The sequence below is a fragment of the Trichoplax adhaerens genome, genomic scaffold, assembly GCF_000150275.1.
Source record: "Trichoplax adhaerens TRIADscaffold_41 genomic scaffold, whole genome shotgun sequence".
NCBI lineage: Eukaryota > Metazoa > Placozoa > Uniplacotomia > Trichoplacea > Trichoplacidae > Trichoplax > Trichoplax adhaerens.
This window is the reverse complement of record NW_002060981.1, coordinates 159,657-184,882: the sequence shown is the minus strand read 5'-3', so window position 1 is coordinate 184,882 and position 25,226 is coordinate 159,657. Positions and strand designations below refer to the sequence as shown.

Below are 25,226 nucleotides of genomic sequence, written 5' to 3'. Positions count from 1 at the left end.
AACAGTTTGTCTGGTAAAATGAAACAATAGAAATAAGTACTTAATGTTCATCATTATCATTAAAGTTATTAAAACTCCTAGTATTTTTAAAATAATCATCGAAAAATTAGAAGCCATTAACTAGAAGCAATTATTAAATACGATTGCCAATTAGTAACTAAGACCTACTGCAATACCTGTAGCATGATGAATCCCTTAAGTTTAACCAATTTGATGTAAATTATTTGTAATTCACTTTAAAATTCACTTAATGCGATGAAAATTTTACTTTTGCTGCACGAATAGGAATTTGAATTACAATAATCTAGAAGTATTAAACGCAAGCTTGTTTCTGGGTTTGGATAACCTAAAAACTTTGTATGTAACAAATTATCGATAAATTTTCAGGTGTTCATTAAATTATTATAAGTCATGTAAAACTTACTATCTGCTGTTATTTGTCACAAATGAATAAATTTAGGGAAATGTCTGCAAATCATTTATGGTTTATACATGAAGATGCATTTGATGAATTAACAAACTTAGAATCCCTGTTAGTGGATAATCGTTATATATCTAAAACTTTTCAGTAATCGTGAATTGAATAATCAATTTATTTTGATTGCGCCTATTTCGCAACGAATGAAATTTAATATCAATAGTGATTTAACATCAAATCTAATAAATGCCTTACCTAAGAAAGCATTCGTTAAACTAACAAGATTAGAGACACTGTAAGTACTAATAGGTATCATTAGCTTATTCATATAAGTAACAGCGTTGGTAAATTGTCATAATTGATAAGTAAATTGATCTTATATATAGAAAGCTAACCGGTAATAAGATTATCAGTATCGGATTACATAGCCTTAGTGGTTTGCAATCTTTAAAATCCTTGTAAGTAATAACGGATATTAGGAACTAAATTTAAGTTAATGAAACCTATCTGGCTTTTATTTAAATAATCTTTCTGAAAACTTAAATTTTGGGGTATTCAGATATATAAATAGAAACGAACTGACCGACATCGAGCCTGGCTCATTTCAAAACTTGACGGAGCTTGGAATATTGTATGCTACATTATAAAATTTTAATTCGCGGACCGGTTTATAGCCGACAAAATTAGCAGAATATTTTTAATTCTACTATAAGTAATTGTATTGGAAGTAATAGAACTTTTATAACAAATAAAAGTTTCCCTGTGATTTAAAATTATAGAAAACTACAAAATAATAACCTTAAAAATATCAAGCAAAGCCAATTTAAGGGATTAAATAAACTACTGCAACTGTAAGTTGTTTAAATTCTAAATTTCAGTTTATTTGTAAATGTAGTAACCTTTTCAGTTCTATCAATATCTTTGAAACAGATTACTTAGATAAGCGTACCTCCTTTACGGTAAATTAACCTCAATCATAACTATTAATACCCATGATATAGACATTTATTCAGTAACGGTATGATGACAATCGAAGATAGAAGTTTTGAGGACTTGAATAATCTGTATGAAATGTTAGTCTATTGATTGGTTTGCCAACATGAATTAAAATTATCATATCATAAACCGGTGAGCCTACGATCCCTCTAATTGTTTAATTTTATTTAGAGATCTCTCAACAAACTTGCTTCGCAATCTAAGCGAAGAAACATTTTTGGGATTGAATCAAGTACACATACTGTAAGTTTTAAAACCAGAGGTTTGGAAATAATAGAAATAACTAAGGCATCTTTGTATGTCGAAGCAATGCTTAATTGAAGTAATTCATAATATAGCATTGTTCAAAGTAAATTAAAAGCATTAAGCTATCTTCAATCAATATCTTCTAGCTAGAAATTAATCTATTTTAGCTGTATTGATTAATTTATTGCCATAAGGCAATTACAAATTCTTAGGAAATTTTAATGAAAATAGGTCTTAGTATTTTAATGCAATTCTAATTCATAGTTAGCAATAGAAGATATCTGTAATAATGGAGTCTGAAAAAGATACTCAAAGAAAATATATCTTACTTGAAAGCCAAATTCTATCCATCTTTAGTTCAAAGTCTCAAGCAGATCTTTATTTTTCTTCTCCCTTTTAATATTTGGTAGTCTCGTAATTTAGTGATCGAAATAAAATAATTCTTTAATATAAGTCGTTTTATTACCTATTTCTTCGTATTTAGGAGCTTATATGGTTGTAAAATTTCACATATTTCGGAAGAAGCCTTTTTATCAGTAAAAGCCGTAACTAATCTGTAAGTTATGGAATCATCCAGTTCCAAAATAACGTAGATTACAGGATGGAGTTAATCATATCTTACATATTACACAATACAAGTACATTTTACGTATATACTTGTATTAAGTATATTATCTGTTTTATGAATTCTAACATAGTGTGGATTATTAGTAATTTACAAGAATCTGAAATAAGTAACACCAAAATCCATTTGATAAACCATTAATAATATAATATGCGATGTTTTTCCAAGTTAATTTCCTCATCATTCTATAGTTTATTTGTTTATTCAGTTTAGAGAAACATAAGTTATCAAATTAGAATTGAACCTTATTACAGAGCTGAGATTCCGGACAAGACACTTTACAAACATATTATTTCAATAATATCAATTTAATTGGTCTATAATCTGTTTTTGCCGAAATTAAGCATACTGGTGTTGAGTTTATGTGGTTGACAATAAATTATAAAACAGATTCATTGTATCTCCAATTCACCATTTAATTCTAAATTGAGCCATTGACTATAGTAATTTAGATGAGAATCTCCTAACTAACCTGACGCGAAAACATTTCCAGGGACTCTCTAAATTGAAACATCTGTTAGTACTGTAGCTTTCCATCATTAAAATAATCATTTTTTAAGAAAATCAAATATTTTATTCCTCATAATTTATGGTTACCAATATTTTAACGCTCCAAAATCGTTCTTTCGCAACTCATCGTCTAGTAATGTCCGATCGAATCAAATTTCAAAGCTATCTGATGGTTTATTATCCAATGTATCTTCTCTAATGTCAGCGTAAGTAATACAAAATTTGACCTTGCATTAATATTTTATAATTACTTTTATCACATTAATAGACTTATTTGACGTACCAATATTAATGCGACTAGGTTGATAACTTCATTTAATTACTTTAACTAGGAAATTTGATGGAAATCCATTGAAGAGCTTGCCAAAATTAAAGTCCCTCTTGTCGGGTGATTCCAAAGACTTAGACTTGCAAGTATCTTAAAATACTAATATTTATAGCCAGGATAATTTTAATTTGAAATAGTAACTATGATACTGTATAGAAATATTGTGATCATTGTTCAAGTAACCGAAATAAACTATATTTCCATCATGTGCGTGTCACAACCCTCACTTGTGGCAAAGGAAAGTAAAGAACTCTAGTGTAGTTACTTAAAACTTGGGCTATTTCTCCCAGTACTTTCAGTTTCTATGAGAGAAGTATTTGAGAACTCGATTTCTCGGCTGATCTCCACAGACAACTGACTAATTATTACACTATTCTTCACGATATGAGTCTTGCCGTTTCTTGAGCAATTACTTTCTTTATTCTACAAACACACGCGCTTAAATAGGTTTCTACAGTGAATTCCAATATTAACGAGTGAGAATTCATGCTTTACAAGTTACATTAATTAGTATAATACCATTACTAAATATACATGTCGATATTCTCAGACTTAGATAGCTACAAGCTATCAGGTGTTAAGACGCTTAACCTTCGTCCATATACAGCTCAATTTTTAGAGATTAACACACCTTATAAACCTACAGTAAATTAACTGCTAACAACTTCTATTTTTATCTCATTTCTACCATCCTATTATCAGCTACAAGCGCATTAAAACATAGCACATAACCTTATCTTATCTATTCATAAGCATTCATTAATTTACAGTTACTTAATTAGTAACGGCGTACCGTGACAGTGCGGTTTACAATTAATATAAAATAAGTAAATCTCTGTTTCTATCTCAATACTAGACGATAATCTGATCTTCTAAAGTCTTTGGCCCGTTTATTAATATCATGATAACTGGCTAGTAATAACTTTCTTCTTTTTAGTTAGCTTAGTCATTTGAATTGTCTAAATTTTCAATATCATTATTTCTTGATCAAGTATCACAGCATGATTTATTGCAATATGGATAAAATCTGCATTAATAAATGAAAACATACCATACATGATAGTGTAAATGCCTTAACAAGTGCTTTTAAATGATAGCACTTCTCTTAAATATAAAATATGCCGTACAAATTTCTTACTGAACAATTAGCGGCTTGTTAATAAAACTATCTATTCTTTAGTTTTCTACCTAATCTACGATAATGTTGGTTCTCAACATTCTGTAATTCATTTCCTTGACGATCTTTCCCTTAACATCTATTTAGGGGTTTATCTAAGACCGGTACCGTGAATGTCAACTGGAACGTTTCCATTTCACAATCTAATTTCACTAAAATGTAATGTAAAGTGCAAAATGTTCCTATTTACCTCACATGCTTGTACTCTTCAGTTAATCAATCACATCATCTTACAGTATCTTATGTTGTGTGCTGCAAAATAATTATCTTAATAATTCTTCTTAACTTATTTTTTTAATAATTCTTTTTTAATAGTGATTTATCAAGCAACTCTATAGAAAACATTAACTCATTTGAAGTGAGAAATATAAAATCTTTGTAAGTATGCGTATTCATTTAGAATCTGTTATAGATTGTAATTAATGTTACAGCTTTTCAATAATCGAAAAAAATTTTAGAAATCTTTCAGATAATGTTATAAGCAAATTTTCCCGGATACCTTTAGCAAATATAACATCGTTAAGTGAACTGTGAGTGAGGCAAAGTCAACTACCTTTAAGGTTGATGTTATATGGAATTACCAATTGTATTATATAATTCTATTCAACATAATACGTTTAGAGATTTAAGCAAAAATCGAATTAATAGCATGACAAGCCAATTTGCAAAACAATTTCAATCTTTACCTAATCTAAAAGTGCTGTAAGTTACTGCTGTCGTTAATCTTTCAGCATTAAAGTACTACATAATAAAAATTATTCTGGAAAATACTACAGATTACTTACATGATAAGTTTCAATAATTTATCCTTACAGAAACTTGTCATCAAATAGGATGAGATCAATTAACGATAATGTCTTCACCTTGGCCAATTATTCGTTAACGACCTTGTAAGCTTTAGACAGTTCATCATAAGCATTTAATCGCATTATTTCAACGTAACCAGTAGATTATTGCATCTTATTTATCAAATATTAACACTACAATGACAATCAGTAACATCTTGCATTATTCAATTTATAATTTATATTATTTAATTACTCCAGAATCTTAAAATAACGTGCTTTCTCCTTACGCTTACTTTCGTATTACATAATTTCTAATAAAAATAAATACCCAAAGCAGCTGTAAATGATTTCGTTTTGACATTTTTACAGAATATTGCAAGAAAATTCTCTAGAAAACATAAATTTTATATTTGGATTATCTACCGTAAAAGCCCTGTAAGATCATTTATTGTTTCAAACATTGAATTTAAAATCCATTTATATCAATATATGACGGCTACGATATAAAATATACATTTAAGATTGGCATATTATAGCCTTATAACTATCGTTAATACATAAAATTAAAATGAAATTGAAATCTTTGAACACTAAATATTTCAGTAGAATGTATTATCCATACGTAAGTAGCTACAAAAAAGTACGATAATTAAGAGCAAGTTAAGATATCCTAGATTCTAATAGATCTAAGAGCTCTTAGTTCCTAAAGTAAGGAAAGCAAAATTCAGTGGAAATCTATGTAAATGTATCATTATAATTAATCGTCAAATTCATGATGATTAGTAATCTGATGGATTTGCTAAATAATACAATTTCGTAAATTTTTATGTACATTTATCATCAACGCACCATAAAAAATTGGTTATAGAGTTATTAATTCTTAAGAATGTAGTAATTAAATTAAGTTGGAATCGATAATAATTTGGATTTTTCTGTTCTTTACTAACTATGTCTCATATATGTAGAAATTTACGGAAAAACAACATCAAAGTGATTCCTGTTGCAGAATTTCAGGCTATGTCTGCCATTGAAAATCTGTAATCTTCACAGCCGATTCTTATTTTAAATTTAGTATAAAATTTCTGTTAATGTATTGCAATTCAATCGCTAACAATTAATACCAATATAGTGATCTCGGACAAAACCGTATTAAATCGATATCGAATAATGTATTTCTGAACGCTACTAGGCTGTTGACCTTGTACGTATACTATACCTATGTCGATCTAATTTATTCGTAAATTTTTATCATTATTTACTTTATGGCACTTTTTCATCGCTTAATAATGCTCTATGTATGCCTTTGCACTTAGTATCTGTAACTGATCATGCTGACAATTACGAATTTGTAGGGACTTATCTGAAAATGTAAATTTGAATTTGCATAATAATTCATTTAAAGGACTGAGTTCACTTACGACATTGTAAGCCATATCCCTATAAAGCAAATTCATTCAAATGAATATAAGAAGTTCTCAATATTACACTAATATTTGTAACTATACGGGAATTTTTCACTATTAGTATTTAATTAATCCCATTATTTATTTTCTAAAAGAATTTTAGAAGATTGTGAAATAATAATTACCAAAGATATTTTTCAAAATCACTTGTCTAAACTAGCTGTCCTGTAAGTGTTTTCTGGCACTAAGCATATGTACTTCTGAACAGATCAAAATAATAGCCTTAAATCTAATCTGTATCAAGAGACTACGCAGATGTAAATAGATGCTACTTGTTTCTAAAAATATAAATGATTGTAAACTGTAGGATTAAAATATGCATAGATCGTATCGTGGCAAGCTACAACGATGTTTTTCTATTTCCATTTTAATATTCGAAAGCCTATTAGCTACCTTCATTCATTACTAAACTTTTATTGTTCTTGTAATATAGGAATCTTAACGGAAATAAGCTTTCTTATATTGACAGTATCTTTGCAACCTTAAAACAACTTAAGGAACTGTAAGTAACGTTTAAAGTTGTAACTAGCTTTCAAACGCACATAAAATTGATAATAATTGGGCAGTTTTCATAATTTCATTATAGAGGACTCAGTCGTTTTATGCTATCATGAGATTGAAGCCGTATAAAATATTTCTATTCACTAATAATGTTATATATTATGAATTAGATCACTTGCTGCTGCATAGCGTGATTGCTTCTTAGCTTATAACTAGCCTAGATAGATTTGTTTTGAACTTACATTAAAAGATTATCGGAAAATAGGTTCTATAGTGAATTCCCGATAATCATAAGTAGGATGGCGGCGCTAGACCAGAGACGACTAGTGATGTCAGAAATTATAATTAAGCAATAGGACAGCTGTTAGTGAATAATTTTTACAGTCGACAGCTGGGCAGCTTATGTGTCTAATTTTATAACTGCAATGTCCAAAAATAGTTTCAAATAATAAACTATTTTATCTGCTAATATTGGGCACCATTTACTAAGCTATCGTTCTATAGTAGGGATAAAAATAGTGCTTCTTACAAAGATATTAATAATATTCATTTAATATATCTAGCTTAAGTACTAATGGTTTAGATATGTAATGCTACAATTTTATTATGATTCATAGATATTTAGAACGAAATTCAATAGCCTCTATAAGTGATGATGGCTTTAGATCCCTCCGATATTTGACGAAGCTGTAAGTATTCAATGATTCTTACCCATACTTATGTCAAAATAAGTTGATTACCGATGCTGCATGCTCAGTATTAATCATTTATTGCAGTTCATTGAATTCTAACCGGCTTCAGAAACTTGACTGTCTGCCCTTAAAATCTAATATTTTTCTTACAACTTGGTAAATTTTGAGACTGGCTGCTCAAGAATTGTTTAATTTCCGTATTTATATATCGTACCAGCGTAATGCAACTTACTAGACTTTGTGCCAGTGTAATGATTTCAGTTAAGAACAGTAGCTATATATTCATGCTACAACTCATACATTATAGCCAGATATCAACGAATGGTATTATGGTATGCCCTGTTTAATGCCTAATTTGTACAATGGCTTATATTTATTATCTAGGCATGTAGCTCGAAATAATTTTTCAAAAATCATGTCTAACTGCTGGCCAACTTTTGGAAGACTAAAATCTTTGTAATGCACCTAGTTTGCATCCGTTTATCAATCATACAAATTTTAAATGTTTAATCTTATAAAGCAGTCCATTAATGGTGTCTTTACAATTTTTCATACTTATAGTGACTTTAGCTATAATGGACTATCTCATTACCAAAGTGTTATTGCAGAAGATATTTTAACCAATACAATGAAAGTTGAGGAAGTGTAAGCAGCCCAAAAAATTAAGGAAATTTTACTCTAGCAAAACTATTCTCTTAATAATATGAACACCATTTAAACAGGAGGCTCAAATATTGAATTTGGCAAGATTTTATTGATATTCTGATTATTCTAGGTACTTAGCTGGCAACGGCATAGAAGATATTTCTCAACTAGTAGTAAATTTACTACGTTTTAGACTAAGATCAATGTAAGTCCATAACTCTTCAAGATCGAAAGATATTTTTGTATTATATGCGTTACAATTATTAATTTCTACTAGTATTGGGATTGTTAATACTTTGATGATATCGTATTCCATGCTTTAATTCTTATCTGTTATTACACTAGCTAATTTGTGGATTATCTAAGTAGAAATCCATACTTTAGCGCTTACAATATCACCTTACACCTCCATTAGTCTGTTGACTAGATTATCAATATTTGGTTTTATCGAAGAATGAATACATGTAGTATGTAGTTAGATCATGAGAGACATATTATTATTTTTTAGTTTAGATTTACATGCATATTCACTGTCAATAAGAACTAATCATTTTTAATATAGCTACTCCAAACACGACACGTTTAGAACAATTATTTCATTACCTTAGTAATTCGACATAGAAAATACTGTAGTGTAACACAGAGCAACAGGATCAATCTCCGAATTCTATACTATTAATATGGAGTATTGCTTCAATTTTTCTTTGAAATCGGAAAGAGAATTTCTTCATTCAGTAGACATGCCAGTTTGTTCTCTAAAAATTGAAGTCACAAGTTGTAATGGCTCTAATACAAATTCATTCCTACCTTAGATATGTCAACATCTCTTTCAGATAGGATTCATTCTAACATGAATATTAAAAATCCTTTAGCATAATGGATCTTTTTTATTGCTTTTTCAGTGATTTTAGTTATAATAACCTGACTAAAATGGTGATCCGTCAAAAAATACAATCGTTACGTTCTAGAAATCTGTTTAATTGCCTACTTGATGGAGTTTCAAATGAACAGATACACCAAGAATCCGTGTGTGTCTTCAACTATTATAAATTGTAAATAATGAAAGGGTGTAATGCGATATTTATATTAGTCTAAGATTATAGTGCTGACGTTATAATGCAAATAAATGGAAATAACTTAAATCCTATTCGACAATTACACAGTAACTTCGCTGGTAATAACCTTCAAGAATTTCCAGAGGCCTTCAGAAATTTACGAAATACCATCCAATCATTGTAAGTGCTTTACAGCAATATAATATCGTCAAAAATTACTTATATTAAGCTATCAGCCTAAAGATCTAGATTAAACATACTAGTTTACAATTGTACCGTAGATACTAGTCTTCAGCATTAAGCAGACAAAGCTACCCATAGCAGGCGTAGATTACATTACTTTATATAGCAAAAAATGATCTTATATTCTAGACTGACTGCACAATATACGCGAACAGTATATTGCAACACAATATATTGCAACTCTAAGATCAGAAGACTAAATAGCGGACTACTGAAATCATAATTAGTACGCCGGGCTTTGTATATCTTAGCCCGGCCTTGTTTATCAAATGTTGCTTACTCATAATGTTACAAGGCGAGTAGTACTCTTAATTAATAAAGATAAAGTAAAGCAAACGTTATTAATTATAGGATCGGTAACAACCACGCTGGTAAACTTTGTGAAAATATCACTAAATTTTTTTAGGACCTTTAACAACAATAATATTACAACGATGGATTCATCGGATATATTTCGTAGCCATGACTATAGACTGAATAATTTGTAAGTTAAGAAACTGTCTGGCATACTATCTATCAGTCGGAACGCCTGATATAAATTCACACTAGCAATTGCTATCGTATCTTTTTTATCGATAAAATAATTATTAACTTATTTAAGTAAAAATCATTTAACCAAAATTAAGGTTACAATAATCACGAACTTCTAGATATCACATCAGATATCCATACTAAATCGTATAATTTTACTGCACTCAAATACTTATCATAATAACTTGTATAAATTTGTTAGAAACATGGCCAATAATGGATTAAAGACATTTAGCAACAAATACACTCTGGCCTTCAGCGGCCTTAAAACAGTGTATGAAAATGACCAATATATCCTTTAATTTAATTTTATTATCTTGATATGTCATGTATACTGTATGTTGAAAAATCTGTAATGCAATCTATTAATCTACATATAAAAGATACTTTTTATTTTTTAATTTTATAGCAATATGTCGAACAATTCATTAGTTGATATTTGCAAAACCGAATTCCAGTATCTTTTTCCTGGTGTAACTAACCTGTAAGTTAATGATAGCAGATCAGCTATTACTTATTTTTATATTTAAACCATTCTTAATTGATTTAAAGAAAATTCATCTTATGTTTTTCTATAAAACATTCATAAAAAATAATCAGATATCTAGATCGCAATGGCATTAGGAATCTAATAACAGATTGCTTTTCAAATCTGCGAACTTTAGCAGTACTGTAAGTTTATTGCTTTTATCTATCAAAGATGCTCATTTACACAAACCTGCATAGTATAAGTAATTTTTTTAATTCTCTTTGTTAACTTATCAATTCATTGACTATAGACGATTGTATAATTCTTTAAAACTGTAAAATATTGAAATACGAAATAATGTCGTAATATTAATCATGTGCTAACACTAATTGTAATATATTATTTCAGGTCGTTGAAAGACAATTCCTTGACCTTCATAACTTCTGATTCATTTGCAGGTGCTATTGCATTACAAACAGTGTAAGTACAGATATAAATTAAGTGACTAGTTTACCCACAATGATGCGCAGTATTTTTGCTACCAGAGGGTTGCGACATTATTTTGATAATAAACAAATATCTAGTCAACAGCCGCCCACACTCTTCCTGTAACATATCTAATGTACGACTCGAACTACTGATGAGCGTAGGAAGCCAAAGTTAATTAGCATCTTCACTAAAATTAAATTATGCAACCCAATTGCATTATAAATTAATCTGTTGTTCCATTACCTGAATATCAATTTTTATCACTATTTAGATAATATGGTCCTTTAGGACCGACCTTACCTTTAACTAACGTGTATAAATCAAGTAGCAAAACAACTAGTGTACAGTCTATCTTATGCTACCTGGCGAAATCTAGATACTATGAGAAATCATTCAGTGCCGGGTTCAATACGTTATCTTCCCATGATTATAATTCTAACATCTGATCCTTACACTTTTATCTAAAGAATGCATTGCATATTTATTATTTTCTAGATTATCTACTCGAAGTTATTTATGCTGCATGGTGCCTGCTAAAGTTACTACCTGTCAACCGTATGAACAGAAAGGATCTTTCTCCACGTGCCATAACCTTTTATCACACGTATCTCTACAGCTATTCATATGGATTGTGGGCTGTTTCGCTTTCATCGGCAATATCCTAGTTCTTGCTTTACATAAGTTTGAAAGTAAAAGTCACGGCAATAATGTCCCTCGCATTTTAATATCTAATCTAGCAATAGCAGATTTCGTTATGTCTATTTATTTACTTATTATTGCTATTGCCGATGGATACTACACAGGAAGATTTGCACAATTGTCGGAGTCATGGCTTTCAAGTGGTTATTGCGCATTTGCATGCTTTCTGTGTTGTGTATCTAGCCTAATGTCTGTCTTTATGATGCTATTAATCAGTCTCGATAGATGGTTTTGTATTGTCCATCCATTTTCAAGACATAGGTTTAATGCCAAAGCTGCAATAGCAACTGTGTGCACATTGTGGATATTCTGTTCTATCTTCGTTGGTGTACCAGCTATGAGCAGTATCAACGCTTCGGCAGAGAACCGATTATATGGATACAGTAGTATCTGTATGGCGAGTAATCTTACAAATTCCACGTTTGCCAACTGGCTTGTAGCCTTTATTGCTGTAACCATATGTTGCTGGATTATTACAGCACTATTATATATACAAATATTTTTGACAGTACAACAGAGTCATAAAAATGTTGCCAAATCAAATACTGCTAATGATAAAGCTATGGCAATTCGACTACTTTTAATCTTGGTGACAGATTTAATCAGTTGGTTACCATTTTATATAATGACTTTATTACAATTAACATATTCAGAAGATGTAAATATAATTACACTGCAATTTATCATTATATTCGCGTTGCCTATCAATTCAGCCGTGAACCCTTGTCTCTATACACTAACTAGTCCAACCTTTTTAAGAAAAATACGATCAGCTCGTATCAACGCTAATATCACTGGAACTGTGCCTAGTGCATTTACCGCTAAGTTACGGAAAACTAATGTACTTTCAGTTACTGTAGATGAAAAGATCAGTAATATTAATGACTAAAAATTATATCTTAAGGTTATTGATGCATTATGCGTAGCGTATACTATCTTTACAATTATTACTCGATTTTTCGATGTGTTGATAAATTTGAGATAATGGCATTATAATTCACTAAATCATAGCCCCGTCATTTAATAGATGGTCTTCGAAAAGTTTACTTTATTATCAACAAGCAACTGTTACAGAGTTGAGAGTTCTAATATATCTATTATCAACGCTTTGCTTTATTGTAGATCTATTAATTAAGAGTGATGCTCGCTGATAGGTACTGTACATGATGCATAATATCAAGACCATCTCCATGGCTTACACCATATAAAGTACAATAATAATCTAAATGCTATCTACAGAATATATGCTGGCATTAATAACTCCTCTAATTCTTAATTAAGTGTATTTACACATGTATGTTTAACAAACGAGATTGTATGCAAATATAATACTTATATCTAGACTGTACACTGTATACAGTAAATCGTGTTGTATGTACTGGAATATATTTAAAGTAATAAACACACATATATATTAAATAGATCAATAAATTTGGTAGTAAACAAAAAAATTGTATATTGATAAAAAGCTATGTTACGAATATTTCAGTTTGGTACGCCTTTTCTAGTAAGGTAAAATGATTAGATTACAGTTCACAAGTTAGATGGTTCCTATATAAACGGGAACAATTCAAGTATAATTGTGTAATGAATGTGGCTAGGCTAATAAAATTCTTCAATTTTACAGAACTTTACTATATGTTTTACGTTTAGTAAAAGAGCGTTTAAGTCAGAAAATTGCTAATAGACTTTTACTTTATGTTCCCTTGTCGCAGAGTTGGTGTGCGACAAAGGATCTGCAGAGATTTCAGTCAATAGCAGTGGTGTGTTTTGAAAGTATAATTGTTACATAAAGCAGCATTATAACGTAGAATAGCAGAATGCGTCAGGCTAATGTCATTTCCGCCTCGGTAGATGATAAGCCCAATCAATAAAGGTAACTAAAATTTTATCCCAAGGTTATTGATGCATTAAGCATAGCGTATGCTGTATTTATAACTATTGCTGGATGATTCACTATATTGACAACTTTGAAACGATTACTGTATGTTATCATTAACTAAATCGTAATTCTCTATTTAACAATTACGTTGCATGGTTATCCATTTTACGTTATTGATGCATGACTTATACTGTGTTAACAACTATATGTCATTTATTCGTATGTTGACAAGTTCATGACAATTATGGTACAGCTCGTTAAAATATAAATAAATATTCAATAATGATGTATTATTTATGTATAATATGCAACGAAACATATTCACAAATCACAACATTCGAATAGCATATGCACAATGTACGAGTATATTATTATTGTTAATTATATCCTGGCATTATAAATGATCTTGGAACAGCTTATGCATACTATTAACGAGCAAGATATGCAGGTTGCCTAGATTTAAAACGCATCCACTCTGTGTTCGTATCGAAGAGAATAAATAGGTTAATTTAATATAAATATTCTCTATTTCATTGTTTCTCTGATATGTAGAAATGGATGTGACAATGTCCGTTTATGTCGGTGTCACAAAATAGCTTTGTAACAAGATAACGTACGATCAAGAAGTCAATTGCTTGAACCACGTATCAAGGAACGATATCAGCACTATCAGGAACACTTCTGCTCTACTAACAGACTAGACAAAGATTTAGACGCCTCGTATTTTACTTTAAACACTAAGTTTAAGAATTAACTTTATTGCACCATATACTGCATTTGTATACTCTTCCTCAATAGTTCATGAGTCATAGTTAGTACGATTAACTTTGGAATCATTCACTGAATTAGACATTAATTTTAGCTATTGCTCCCTAATTAAGATAACTGTATTTACGAACATGGACATCTGATGACTAATACAGAATAGTCAGCTTGCGATATGTCCTATCACGAGACATTTCCACGATAATTTAAAATCTACCATAAGTAAGTTACAATCACATGATTCGAACTGTAAGTAGATCATTCGCATTCCCCAATATAACTATTGATTTCAGTATGTCTACATGTGTCACTGTCATAAAAAGCCAGTGCTATATTAAAACACATTATATCCAAATTAGAAGTTAACTAAATAAGGATAGGCTAACAAAATTATCCTAACGTAGATATTTCTACGCTAATACAGTATATAACACTGTCACACTTCCCCACCTGGCTGTGGCTAGCTCATGAAAGACCTGATAGCGGATAGTTTGATAGAGGGTCTCTAGTGTGCACTATACTGGGTTGAATGTAGTAACCAATGAGCTGGCACATTGGTTTTGCTACACCTACGCAGTGCCATTCCGCGTCCTTCTCTCTCTCTCCAACACAGCAGACATACTGAGTCGACTCACCGTTTAGAAAAGTCATGCGCAATTGTGCATCGATTGTTTGCTTTTACTCGAGCACTGGCGGTAGCAGCAACCTCATGGTCCAGAAAATCTCCAACGGAATTGTACAATGTACAGTACAGTGTGCACTCACTGTACAGTACAGTACAGTATACAGTACAGTACATTACAGTACTGTACTGTACTGCACAGTAAGACTTTTACCTCTACAGTACAGTACTACAGTACAGTACTGTATACTGTACTGTAGACTGTACCATACAGTACTGTACTGTACAATACGGTACTGTAGAGGTAAAAAAAATGGACTATATAGTGTACAGTCCAGTACTGGCAATGAAATACGACAGTATGATTCATCAAATCCTGTGTATCATTCACTATGTCGAAGATGTGATAATTCGATGGCGAATTGCAATCACCCCCCTATAGGGCCAGCGCACATAAAAATCGATCCATGTGATTACTGTCTTTCTTTCCATCATACTAAAATCAAGCACCGCCATGAGGTAAGAAAATGGCAATCTTTTCTTAATCGTAAACGACTACAAATCGTTGATATAGCTGACATTGACTTACATAGAATTGTAAGAAATGATGCGTTATCAATGATTATAACGAAATTTGTTAGTTTTATTACTTATTTTACCGATTGATCAACCATTTTAACTCTGAAATCGACTACCGAAACGCATCACTGTATATTGCGATTTACTGTAGGCAGTAGTAGACGTGATACCGATTTTTCGCTGATTTAGCATAATGACAACTCGTGTCCTATCCTCGACGCTTATCGTAGTACAGAATTATATTTTATAGAAACTGGATTATATTTTACATGTGCGTAAATTAGCTGCATCAATCTTTCGATCCTAATAGAATTGTTGCTTGTTACAATCATTTTCCTGAAATTGGAACGCTATCTCCGATAGTTAATTTCATTAGTTTATCGGTTACTTTACTGAGCTCTCTGTCATCTGTCAGTTGTACTTTGCCTCGTTCATTGGAAGGCCTAAATTCCTAGTGGAAAGTAGTGTAGACTGAACTTAGTTGAAAACGACTACTAAGGCGAGTGCTAATTAGAAGACGATAGATGTGCTCAACTCAGTTTAGTTTATACTGCACAATGGCAGATTCGTCTTATGGAGCACTTATACAAGGTTAAAGGAATCGATGTAGTTGACTCTGATGTTTGGTAGCGCTTTAGTGTGATGTCGGATATTGCTGTAGCGTACTTCTCTTACTTTAAGAACATAATTTTTCCTTCAGCGTATATTTGATGGAGTCAACCGGCATTTCTAGTCTACAGTCATCTCATAGTGCGATGTCATTGTTAGGACTTAAGAGTATATTCCACCCATACAGTACAGTAACTAAAACCGTCTATTCGGAGAATACCCTATTTCATGTTTTAGAGTGCAGTTTTGGATATATTCTTTCACCGTAGCAACTGCTATCCATGATGTAACAAATTTAATAGCGAAGTATAGAGTGATTGTAGCAACATCAAACGTATTTGCGTTAGTAAGTTAATAAATATAATACGCCTAGTCTACACAGAGGCAGATTATAAAACTCTTGCTATGATTTACAATCACACCTACAGGATAATGTAGTGGATGGAAATTGTTATGCTCGTAGCACAGATTGCGTCTGCGAATCGTAAATTATAGCTGATCATATTTCAAAAAGTTCAAGTATTTCGGCCCTGTTTAGTATTTGTAAAATTTCACAACTATCGTTGTGTTAGTTGCTCCGCAATTTTGGCTTTAACAAATGTAGGGCTTAGAAGTCATTATACAGTACGTCATGGAGCTGACTTTCTGACATCTACTACTATCGATACACTCAGTACGGCAGGCAATATTTAGCATCGCAGTAGTAATATTGGGTTACCGGTATCTTCAGGACGTCCATAGTACTTTAAAATTAAAACTCTGCCTTGCAAGGCGAGTAATCGACAGTTTGATGTCATACATTGTTAGTCTTTTAGTGAACTTCGTTATCAGACTGCCAGTAATCCTAACGGAATAAATGCTTGCTATTTCAGTACCCTACGTTTGCAGAAGCGTTTAGCTGCTAGCGTACTAAAGTGCGGAAAAAGAAAGATCTGGTTAGATCCTAATGAAACGAACGAAATCTCTAATGCCAATTCAAGTAATATTCTTCTATATATTATAATTCTTTGTAACACAGTACTGCATGTAGATTTGAATAAATCCCCTTCTATTCTGAAGCCAAATAATCCATTTTCCTAGGGCAAAATATCCGCAAGCTCGTAAAGGATGGTTTAATTATCAGAAAACCTCAAATTATCCATTCTAGATCCAGAGTAAGAACTGCGATGGAAGCACGCAGAAAAGGTAGACATCGAGGATACGGTAAGAGGAAAGGTACGGCAAATGCCCGTATGCCAGAAAAAATTATTTGGATGCGTAGGATGCGTGTGTTGAGAAGATTACTGCGTAAATATCGTGAAGCAAAGAAGATCGATAATCATATGTGAGTGATAAGCATAATTACTGCTTCCTCCGTTATTAGACATGACGGTGCTCTACAGTATCGAGTATAGATTCAAAATAACCGCCTTCATTTATCCTGTTGGAAGGTATCATGAATATTACGCTAAAGCCAAGGGTAACGTATTCAAAAATAAGCGAGTACTTATGGAGTATATCTTTAAGAAGAAAGCTGAGAAAGCTCGTGCCAAGATGTTTGCGTAAGTATTGTAATAGTTGATATATGCCACATTCTACAACTATTTATTAATTGAATATGCTACTGTAGGGATCAAGCCGAGGCTCGTCGTGCTAAGAAAAAGGCAGCTCGCCAAAGACGTGAAGATCGTATCACTGAGAAGAGAAATGAGCGCCTTGCTGCATTCGCCAAGCAAGATGAAGCTGAAAAGTGATCTACAACTGTACGACTTTTTGTAAAAACAGAATTATATACGTAGAAAAATAAAATTGTGAGTTCGTTGATGTAAAATCAATCTTGACTATGTTACTTTTAATGTGTAATACGAATATCTCACATTTGTGAAAGCTACAGCAGTGGTATGAATGCATAGACTGAGGTAATTAAGCTGAAGTAGTTGAGCATTCTAATTTTTACTTTTAGTTCTCATTGTGCAGCCAGGTAACTACCATGGAAATAGTTCAAATCGTTGTTAGGGAATTTGAGTCCTACAGCTTCTTGTTGTAGACTATAAATGCTAGATAATGTAGCATAAACTTGACAAGCTGTAAAATAAAACCAGCAAGAGTTGCACTGTAAGAACTGCGATTAAATAGTGTATTCCTGTCGCAAATCGGTGATCAATAGTTTTCGATAAAATTAATAACAAAACACTTTCGACTCCACAGTGTTCACTATTTATACTAAAGGAACTTTGATTACACTGTCAAAATTTGTATTACATGTATAATTATACACTTTAGGTCGAACCAATTACATCATAGTTAATGTACAGTTGATATACGTATAGTAGTGACTGTGATAATACAACGACTAATCCATCAGCAAGTTACGTTGATGGTTAATTGAGAAGTAGAACACCCGTTAATAATGAATAAGACATGGATAGGACCGTTCATGACTGATGAATAAAGCGTCCAGTATCTAAAAAGAAACAGCTGCAGTACGATCAGCGTTAAACTGCATCGCAAATGTTAAAGTTACTGTAGATGAAGACGAATCCCCCCCCCCCCCAGAGATCATATATGACGTAAGTACAGTAAATTGTAATGAAGCAAATCCCCAGCGTATAATGAATTCTTGCCGTTTCTCCCCTCCTTACAGCGTATTTATTAAGAGCGAATAGTTTATCGAATCCAATACTATTCGTGAATGTAAGACAAGCTATGCTCGCACCCTTGACCATAATCTGTAACAAATTTTCAGTTTTATCAGTACTTCGTCTAATACTAAGCTTTAGAAATAAATTTATGACAGCTCAAATGACGCATAGTCTTCAGTAAAAATATAAAAATTTCTGTGAGGATGGGATGATTAGAGGATGGAAAAAAAGAATATTTAGAATTCAATAGTTACATCTGCAAGTTTTCCCTTCCTATGACATAACTTGATGTAATATAAGCCCAATTTCGGCTGGCTACTTAGACGTAGTTGCTAACAACTAGTTCAATAACACATTTGATTCGCAGATTATTTCTGAAAAAAAATTGCTCGGAAAGGCTACAAGCTTTGCGCTTACATTTTGGTGCCATTTGCAAGTTTATTAATAGCCTCTATCTACTGTAGATTGAGGAGATTCATACCCTGTCTGCTTTCGTTTGGATCGTAGAAGTGTTTTGATAAACAAAATAATTTATATAACCATCGATCTAAATAATCAATGAAATGTACAGTACTCGTATATTAAAATTATATCAAATTATAGATTCGTACGCCAGTGTCGTCAAGATAGTCATAGCCAATGAGGGTAGTATGATGTTTTGCTTCCAATAAAAACCTTATATAACATTGTTTGTAAAATGTAATACGAGTAGATGTGCGGTATATGTATGTCTTTTGCATATACTGTACGCGAACGAGTATACAAAACATCCATAATTTAAGCAGCAGTTATTATATCTCGAATAGCAGAACTTTAAACCCATGGCTTTTGTTTTACTGAGAAAGAAATCATCTGATTACGTATAATTAATTATATTATACAAAAATGAGGAATTTAACCGTAGTACTAGCGATGGAAGGGTCAAAGTAGAGCGAATTTGCAGATAAATTGATTATTACGAACTAAGATTGAGCATTTCAGAACTGGCAATAATTAATTAATCTACCATAGAGGAGAAGAATAGTAGTGAAGCTTAAAATTATTTACTAACTAGTAGATCTGCAACTACAGTACTTTTATCCTCCTAATAACTGCTAACCGCAATTTTCAGAGAAAAGTCTGCATTTCGCTAGGCAGTGACGTATATAGTCGTTTATAACTATTCGGCAGGGCAGTAGTACGAAACAAGGCAGAATATCTAAGAGCTAAATTTAAACGGTATCAATCAAGTAAGAAAGACCGAATGAAGAGTTTTCAAAATACGAAGTACTCTTATACAAAATTGAAAAGTATAGCAAGAGGTATTTTTGTTCTTTCATCCGAATCTACAATTAAAAATATAGGCATGCAAAAGATAACCACTTTACTTACAATAAATACAGTCATAGCGAAAGGAAATTTTTCTGTCGATCAAAATCTTTAAGAATGCTGCATTATGATCATAGGTTTACCTATCTACGTTTTTGTAACAAAATAGACTAGTTTTCTGAAGCCCGGAAAAAGTCTTCTGCTCTTTATGTCCTCTTGCTATATATATAGTAATATTTCATGGATATAACGCAAAAAGTACCCAGGTTGCCGAAAGGTTTAACAATTTTGCACTGGGTACTAAATCTTTCCTTGCTGAGAAATGGCTGATACTGCGATTACATTTTATCACCATAATCACTTCGTAAATGATTTAAATAGCTCGAAATTTTGCCATCCAACTTAGTAGTATTAGTACTAGAACGTTTTATTAGTGTGGTTTAGACCTGGCTGTGATTACATAAATATTAAAGAGACGTTGTACTTGTTAATGATTGGTTGAATATCACTAATCACATAATAACTTTAGGCAAGCAATGAATTTGAGAAATATACTATAGGATAAGGCGCAATTGACGGAGGCAGGTTTAGAAATAACCAGTGATAAAGAAAAGTAAAGAATTAAATTCTTGAAACTTTTTCGTGTGTTGGTAAGAGCATATAGTGGGATTATTACGCAAAGGAAACCGTTACTATAGAGCGTTCTAAACCCGAAATTATTCATTCTCGGTGTCTAAGCTTTAACGCAAGAAAACCATGATGAATTTTAATTTTAATATAGTAAACTCCTTTTACATCAGCAGGTACGACTGAACAGCAATAATATTTTACATTGCAGGAGAGATTGTATAATCCAAATAACCTAAATGAATAAGTTTATCTGCAATCGTCAAACTTTCATCTGTTTAGCCTTCCTAATGCCTGCAATGTTACTGATCTCAGTGATCTGCCACATTTTCGTTATTGTGTTTACCCTTGATTCAAAAGTATTTAAGATTTTTAACATTTATGGCAACAAATTTATTGCGACAAAATCCGGAGATATCTAGCGATAAAATCTATAAAAACGAATACATCTAATTTAACTACTTACTAGAAAACTGTCCTAAACTAGTTTTAAGTATCAAACCCAGTGATTAAGGTACTTCATTAATTTAAATTAATAAAGAAATTAGTAGTTACACCGACATTTCAATTACATTGCAAAAATTTAATGAATATATTGAACCAATATTCAAGTTAATTTTTTTAGTATGAAATGATTAGACGTAAGTGTAAAACAGTTTCATTACGTTATTTGAAATACGGCGTTGCTAACGATATTACAACAGACTATATATAAGCCGATTAATTTCTTACAAAAATAAAATCATTAGTAAGCTGATCACATTTTCAGGCCCGAGGGAAACTTTATGCACTTAGTTTTCTAGTTATTACGCTTTCACAGGACGAAATTCTTCGGCTTCGAATCGGCTTTCGATTTCATCGAGTATCCTTTCTGCATCCAAAGGCAAAGCGTCTGATTCTGTTTTACTTTCTTTAGACTCCTTTTTAGACTCCTTTCTAGAGTCAGTAACCTTTTTAGAATGTTTTTGTTCCTGGTTATTGGCTTTAGAAACGACAATATTCGTTGGAGAAGTAAAATCATCCTCACGTTCTAGAAGTCCTTCGCGACACATGCCATTTTTGTCCACTGCTCCTCTGCAAGAACTGCTATCTGGAATTTGTTCTGGCGCTGTTTTGGCTATATCATCCTCCTCATGAGCCATTTCGGCTTCATCAATGTAACGGAAGGAATTTTTAACTGGGAAAACGTTGGCTTTAAATTCGCCCTTAACATTACCTTTGGGAAAGTAATCAGCTACTATCACTACAGTATTGCTAGATGAGGCTCTTGCGCAGCCAAGTTCTTTGGAACCATTCCAAATTACACGAGTGAAATGTCTAGCTTTATGTTGATATCCACCCTTTGTAAAATTATAAAAGCGAATTTCACTATACCACTCTTTCGTTACTGCTTGTGCGGTAATCCCCTTAGCATAACTAGAGCTAGCCATTAAAATATTCTGTTGAAGGCTTTCACGAACGGGATATTCAAATCGTCCATCTTGGAGTATTGCATCAGCGGTAACCTGGGCCTTATTTCTAGCATTATCGTTCCATACCAACGGTGCTGCGCCATGTTTATGCCTTAAAGCGTTGTGTGCTGCCAGACATTGATGTTCAAATTTGGACAAGCAGTGGCCTTTAAAATAGATAAAAAAATATCATATTTATTCTGAAATAAATACGTTAATACTCAAGTAGAGTTCAATCTGCACTCATGAATAAAATCAAGCAGGTACAAGCTTACTTGCGCTAAAGATACCAAAGATAAAAAGTAGTTGAAAACACAGGCTGAACTTAACCATCTTTTTTAATTCCTACCAAAAATTGAACCTTCAATCAAAAAATTGACCTGATTTCGAACACTTACACTTCCTATCTAATATGATGTGCTAATGGCCTTTTGCAAGGTTCTATAAGTCCTTCAGGGACCAAACAACGTTGTTTTACTTCTGGAATAAACATAATTGTAGTCGTCCGCTAATCCCTTTGGGACGTAGTCGCTATTCTCCCTTGAGTTTTCCATAGCTCCCATTAGATAATTGTTTGGTTAGTGACGAAAAACACAATTGATGCTTAATCCGTATATTTTAGTAGAAAGTAATAAGATTATCAGTTTCTCCAATGGATAAGACTTACCACTGTTAAGTTAATTCATACGGTTATTTATTTCGCTTACTATTATATCATGAATGAGTTATTATGCTGCATACTGTAATTTAATATCAACTTACAGCGCGTTGTGTTGAAAAATTAACTGAGCTGATTTACTTATAACCAGCGTCAGAGACTGTACCGAGTTTGTAAATTAAGTCAAACTGCACCCCGCTAATTTATCATCCATAAAACTTTCTCAACATTGATGATCGCCAATCCTAGTAAACAAAATTTTGGCCATCAACTTTGAAAAAGACATGTATAAATGCAGTTGGTTTAGTTTAGCTTACAAGATTGTGCGACATTATTAAACATTAGCTGTCAAAAGACAACATCTTTCACTGTAAAGTTTTCGTGACTAGAAGATAAATATCTAATTCGAACGGTAGGCTAATACGCCTTCTTAAATTATTTTTGCGAAAAGCTAGTGAATAGAGCAATCCCAAAAGACCAAACGTATGTATAGCGTAAAACAATTATTAGTCATCGTACTGTGTGGTTAGTGCACTAATGGACCACAGCTTGAATCCTAAGAACTAATCACGTTCGCGAAACAATAAAATATCACACGATGATTTAATTATGTGCTGCCTCTTCATCTAATGTTGAAATATTATAAAGGAAGCGTATAACCAGCACTAACGTACAGTATTTATTTTAGATCCGCTACTTAACTACTCAATTACCATTATAGTACAATGTTAAGCCGTACGTAAAAGAAGACCACTGGCTTAGAGACACAACAGGGTTCCTTTCCCTATAATGGCTAATGTACGATTATTCATGCAATCATTACAATTTCTTAGTATTTAATAGATTCACAAGCTGTGCTAATATTATGCAATGCTACAGATATTGCCATTGACATACATTTATAGAAGGACCACACAAAAATAATATTATTCAGGCTAAATAACAACAACACGAAAAAATTAATTTAAGCAACACTGCCATGAATCTCTTATTGGAATCACGGTCGTCACCTTGTAAGAAAATGCAAGCAAGTCTGATCTATAGTTTTAGAAAACCTTTGTTAATTTAAAATAAGTGCACCTAATGCCGCTGTATGAGTAGGAAACTGAAACTTTACATACTGTATATACGTATGCGTATTGTAAAATTAAATAATTAAATGAAATAAATTAATAAGATTCGAGATTTCAGCCTTGCAGATTGATTTTTAAAACTCGCACACTTTTTAATATCTCACCTATACTTCTTAATTAATACATAATATCAATAATTTAGTCGTGATTTCTTGATATGCGTTTATAATATGCTACTGGGATTGCTTAGATCAAATTCCAGCATCGTTATGAGATTTATCAAATTACAGAGTACAATTCAGATTTCGGGTTTCGGATTTCTTGATACGCGTTCATAGTGTGCAATTAGGATTGCCTATATCAAATCTCAGCATAGCATAAATTTACTTAATTAGGGTGGATAGAGTAAAATTCAGATTAAGTTTTCATCTGTATCAAGTGCCGAAGTCCACTGATCCGATATTTCATTTGGCTGTATCCATTTTAAGAAGGATATTACGAGCGCAACTTCATATAAACGTAGTTATTTCACGAATATTACTAGTAATATAGTGATTAATGTTATTGCTCATTTTCAATATCCGCTATGTAATGTTATTGCCTACTTATCTACTAATCAGGTTCACTAACATAAATCATGATGATAACGCGTACAGAACGGTAACAATAACATAATACAGCTAGAACCGCACTAGCACACAATCTATTATATATACATACAGTACATCATATATATGATGTATGTATGTGCTGTTAGGGTATTGGGTTCAGAATCTTTTCTCTGTGTAGCATTATATCTCTCTTTCTTTACCTTGTACCTGACGGATTTAGAGTAATATAATTCTCCTCTCTGAAATAGTTCTCTCTCGTCTCAGTCTATAAGTAGAAAGACATATTATTACACGCTAAACTACTGGACTGTGCAATCTACTGCATATTCTAAATACTTTACATCGTCGTTATTATACTGTATATTGTTCAAGATCCTACTACTGTCAGTCTGCCACGGCTAATTACCGGACTGCCTACAAAATAAACTGCCATTCTCAATGCTTTTACGGAAAGGATGATAGTTTATTTCACACACACTGTATGGAATAAAGCAATCGAAGCTAATTAATCGAGGCTATAGAAACGATAAAAAAAAACTGACGAT

General features: G+C 32.1%; 3 protein-coding genes across 3 annotated transcripts; 2 read left to right on the top strand and 1 right to left on the bottom strand.

The window, feature by feature from the left end:
• Window positions 1-957: 957 nt before the first annotated feature.
• Window positions 958-12,614, top strand: TRIADDRAFT_1135 (uncharacterized protein; the record flags this gene model as incomplete). The annotated part of the gene is made up of 2 exons (XM_002118266.1): window positions 958-1,049; window positions 11,672-12,614. Coding segments are annotated over 2 exons (1,035 nt in total), but the record flags the coding sequence as incomplete, so codon positions are not given.
• A 3,044-nt stretch (window positions 12,615-15,658) lies between these two features.
• TRIADDRAFT_64417 (expressed hypothetical protein) lies at window positions 15,659-18,134 on the top strand (the record flags this gene model as incomplete). Its single annotated transcript, XM_002118265.1, has 5 exons — window positions 15,659-15,663; window positions 17,205-17,311; window positions 17,413-17,656; window positions 17,763-17,873; window positions 17,942-18,134. 5 exons carry the CDS (start codon window positions 15,659-15,661, stop codon window positions 18,063-18,065), a joined length of 591 nt encoding a protein of 196 aa, XP_002118301.1. The 3' UTR covers window positions 18,066-18,134.
• Window positions 18,135-22,066: 3,932 nt separating this feature from the next.
• TRIADDRAFT_17540 (uncharacterized protein) lies at window positions 22,067-22,492 on the bottom strand (the record flags this gene model as incomplete). Its single annotated transcript, XM_002118250.1, has 1 exon — window positions 22,067-22,492. A coding segment is annotated over one exon (426 nt), but the record flags the coding sequence as incomplete, so codon positions are not given.
• Window positions 22,493-25,226: the final 2,734 nt, after the last annotated feature.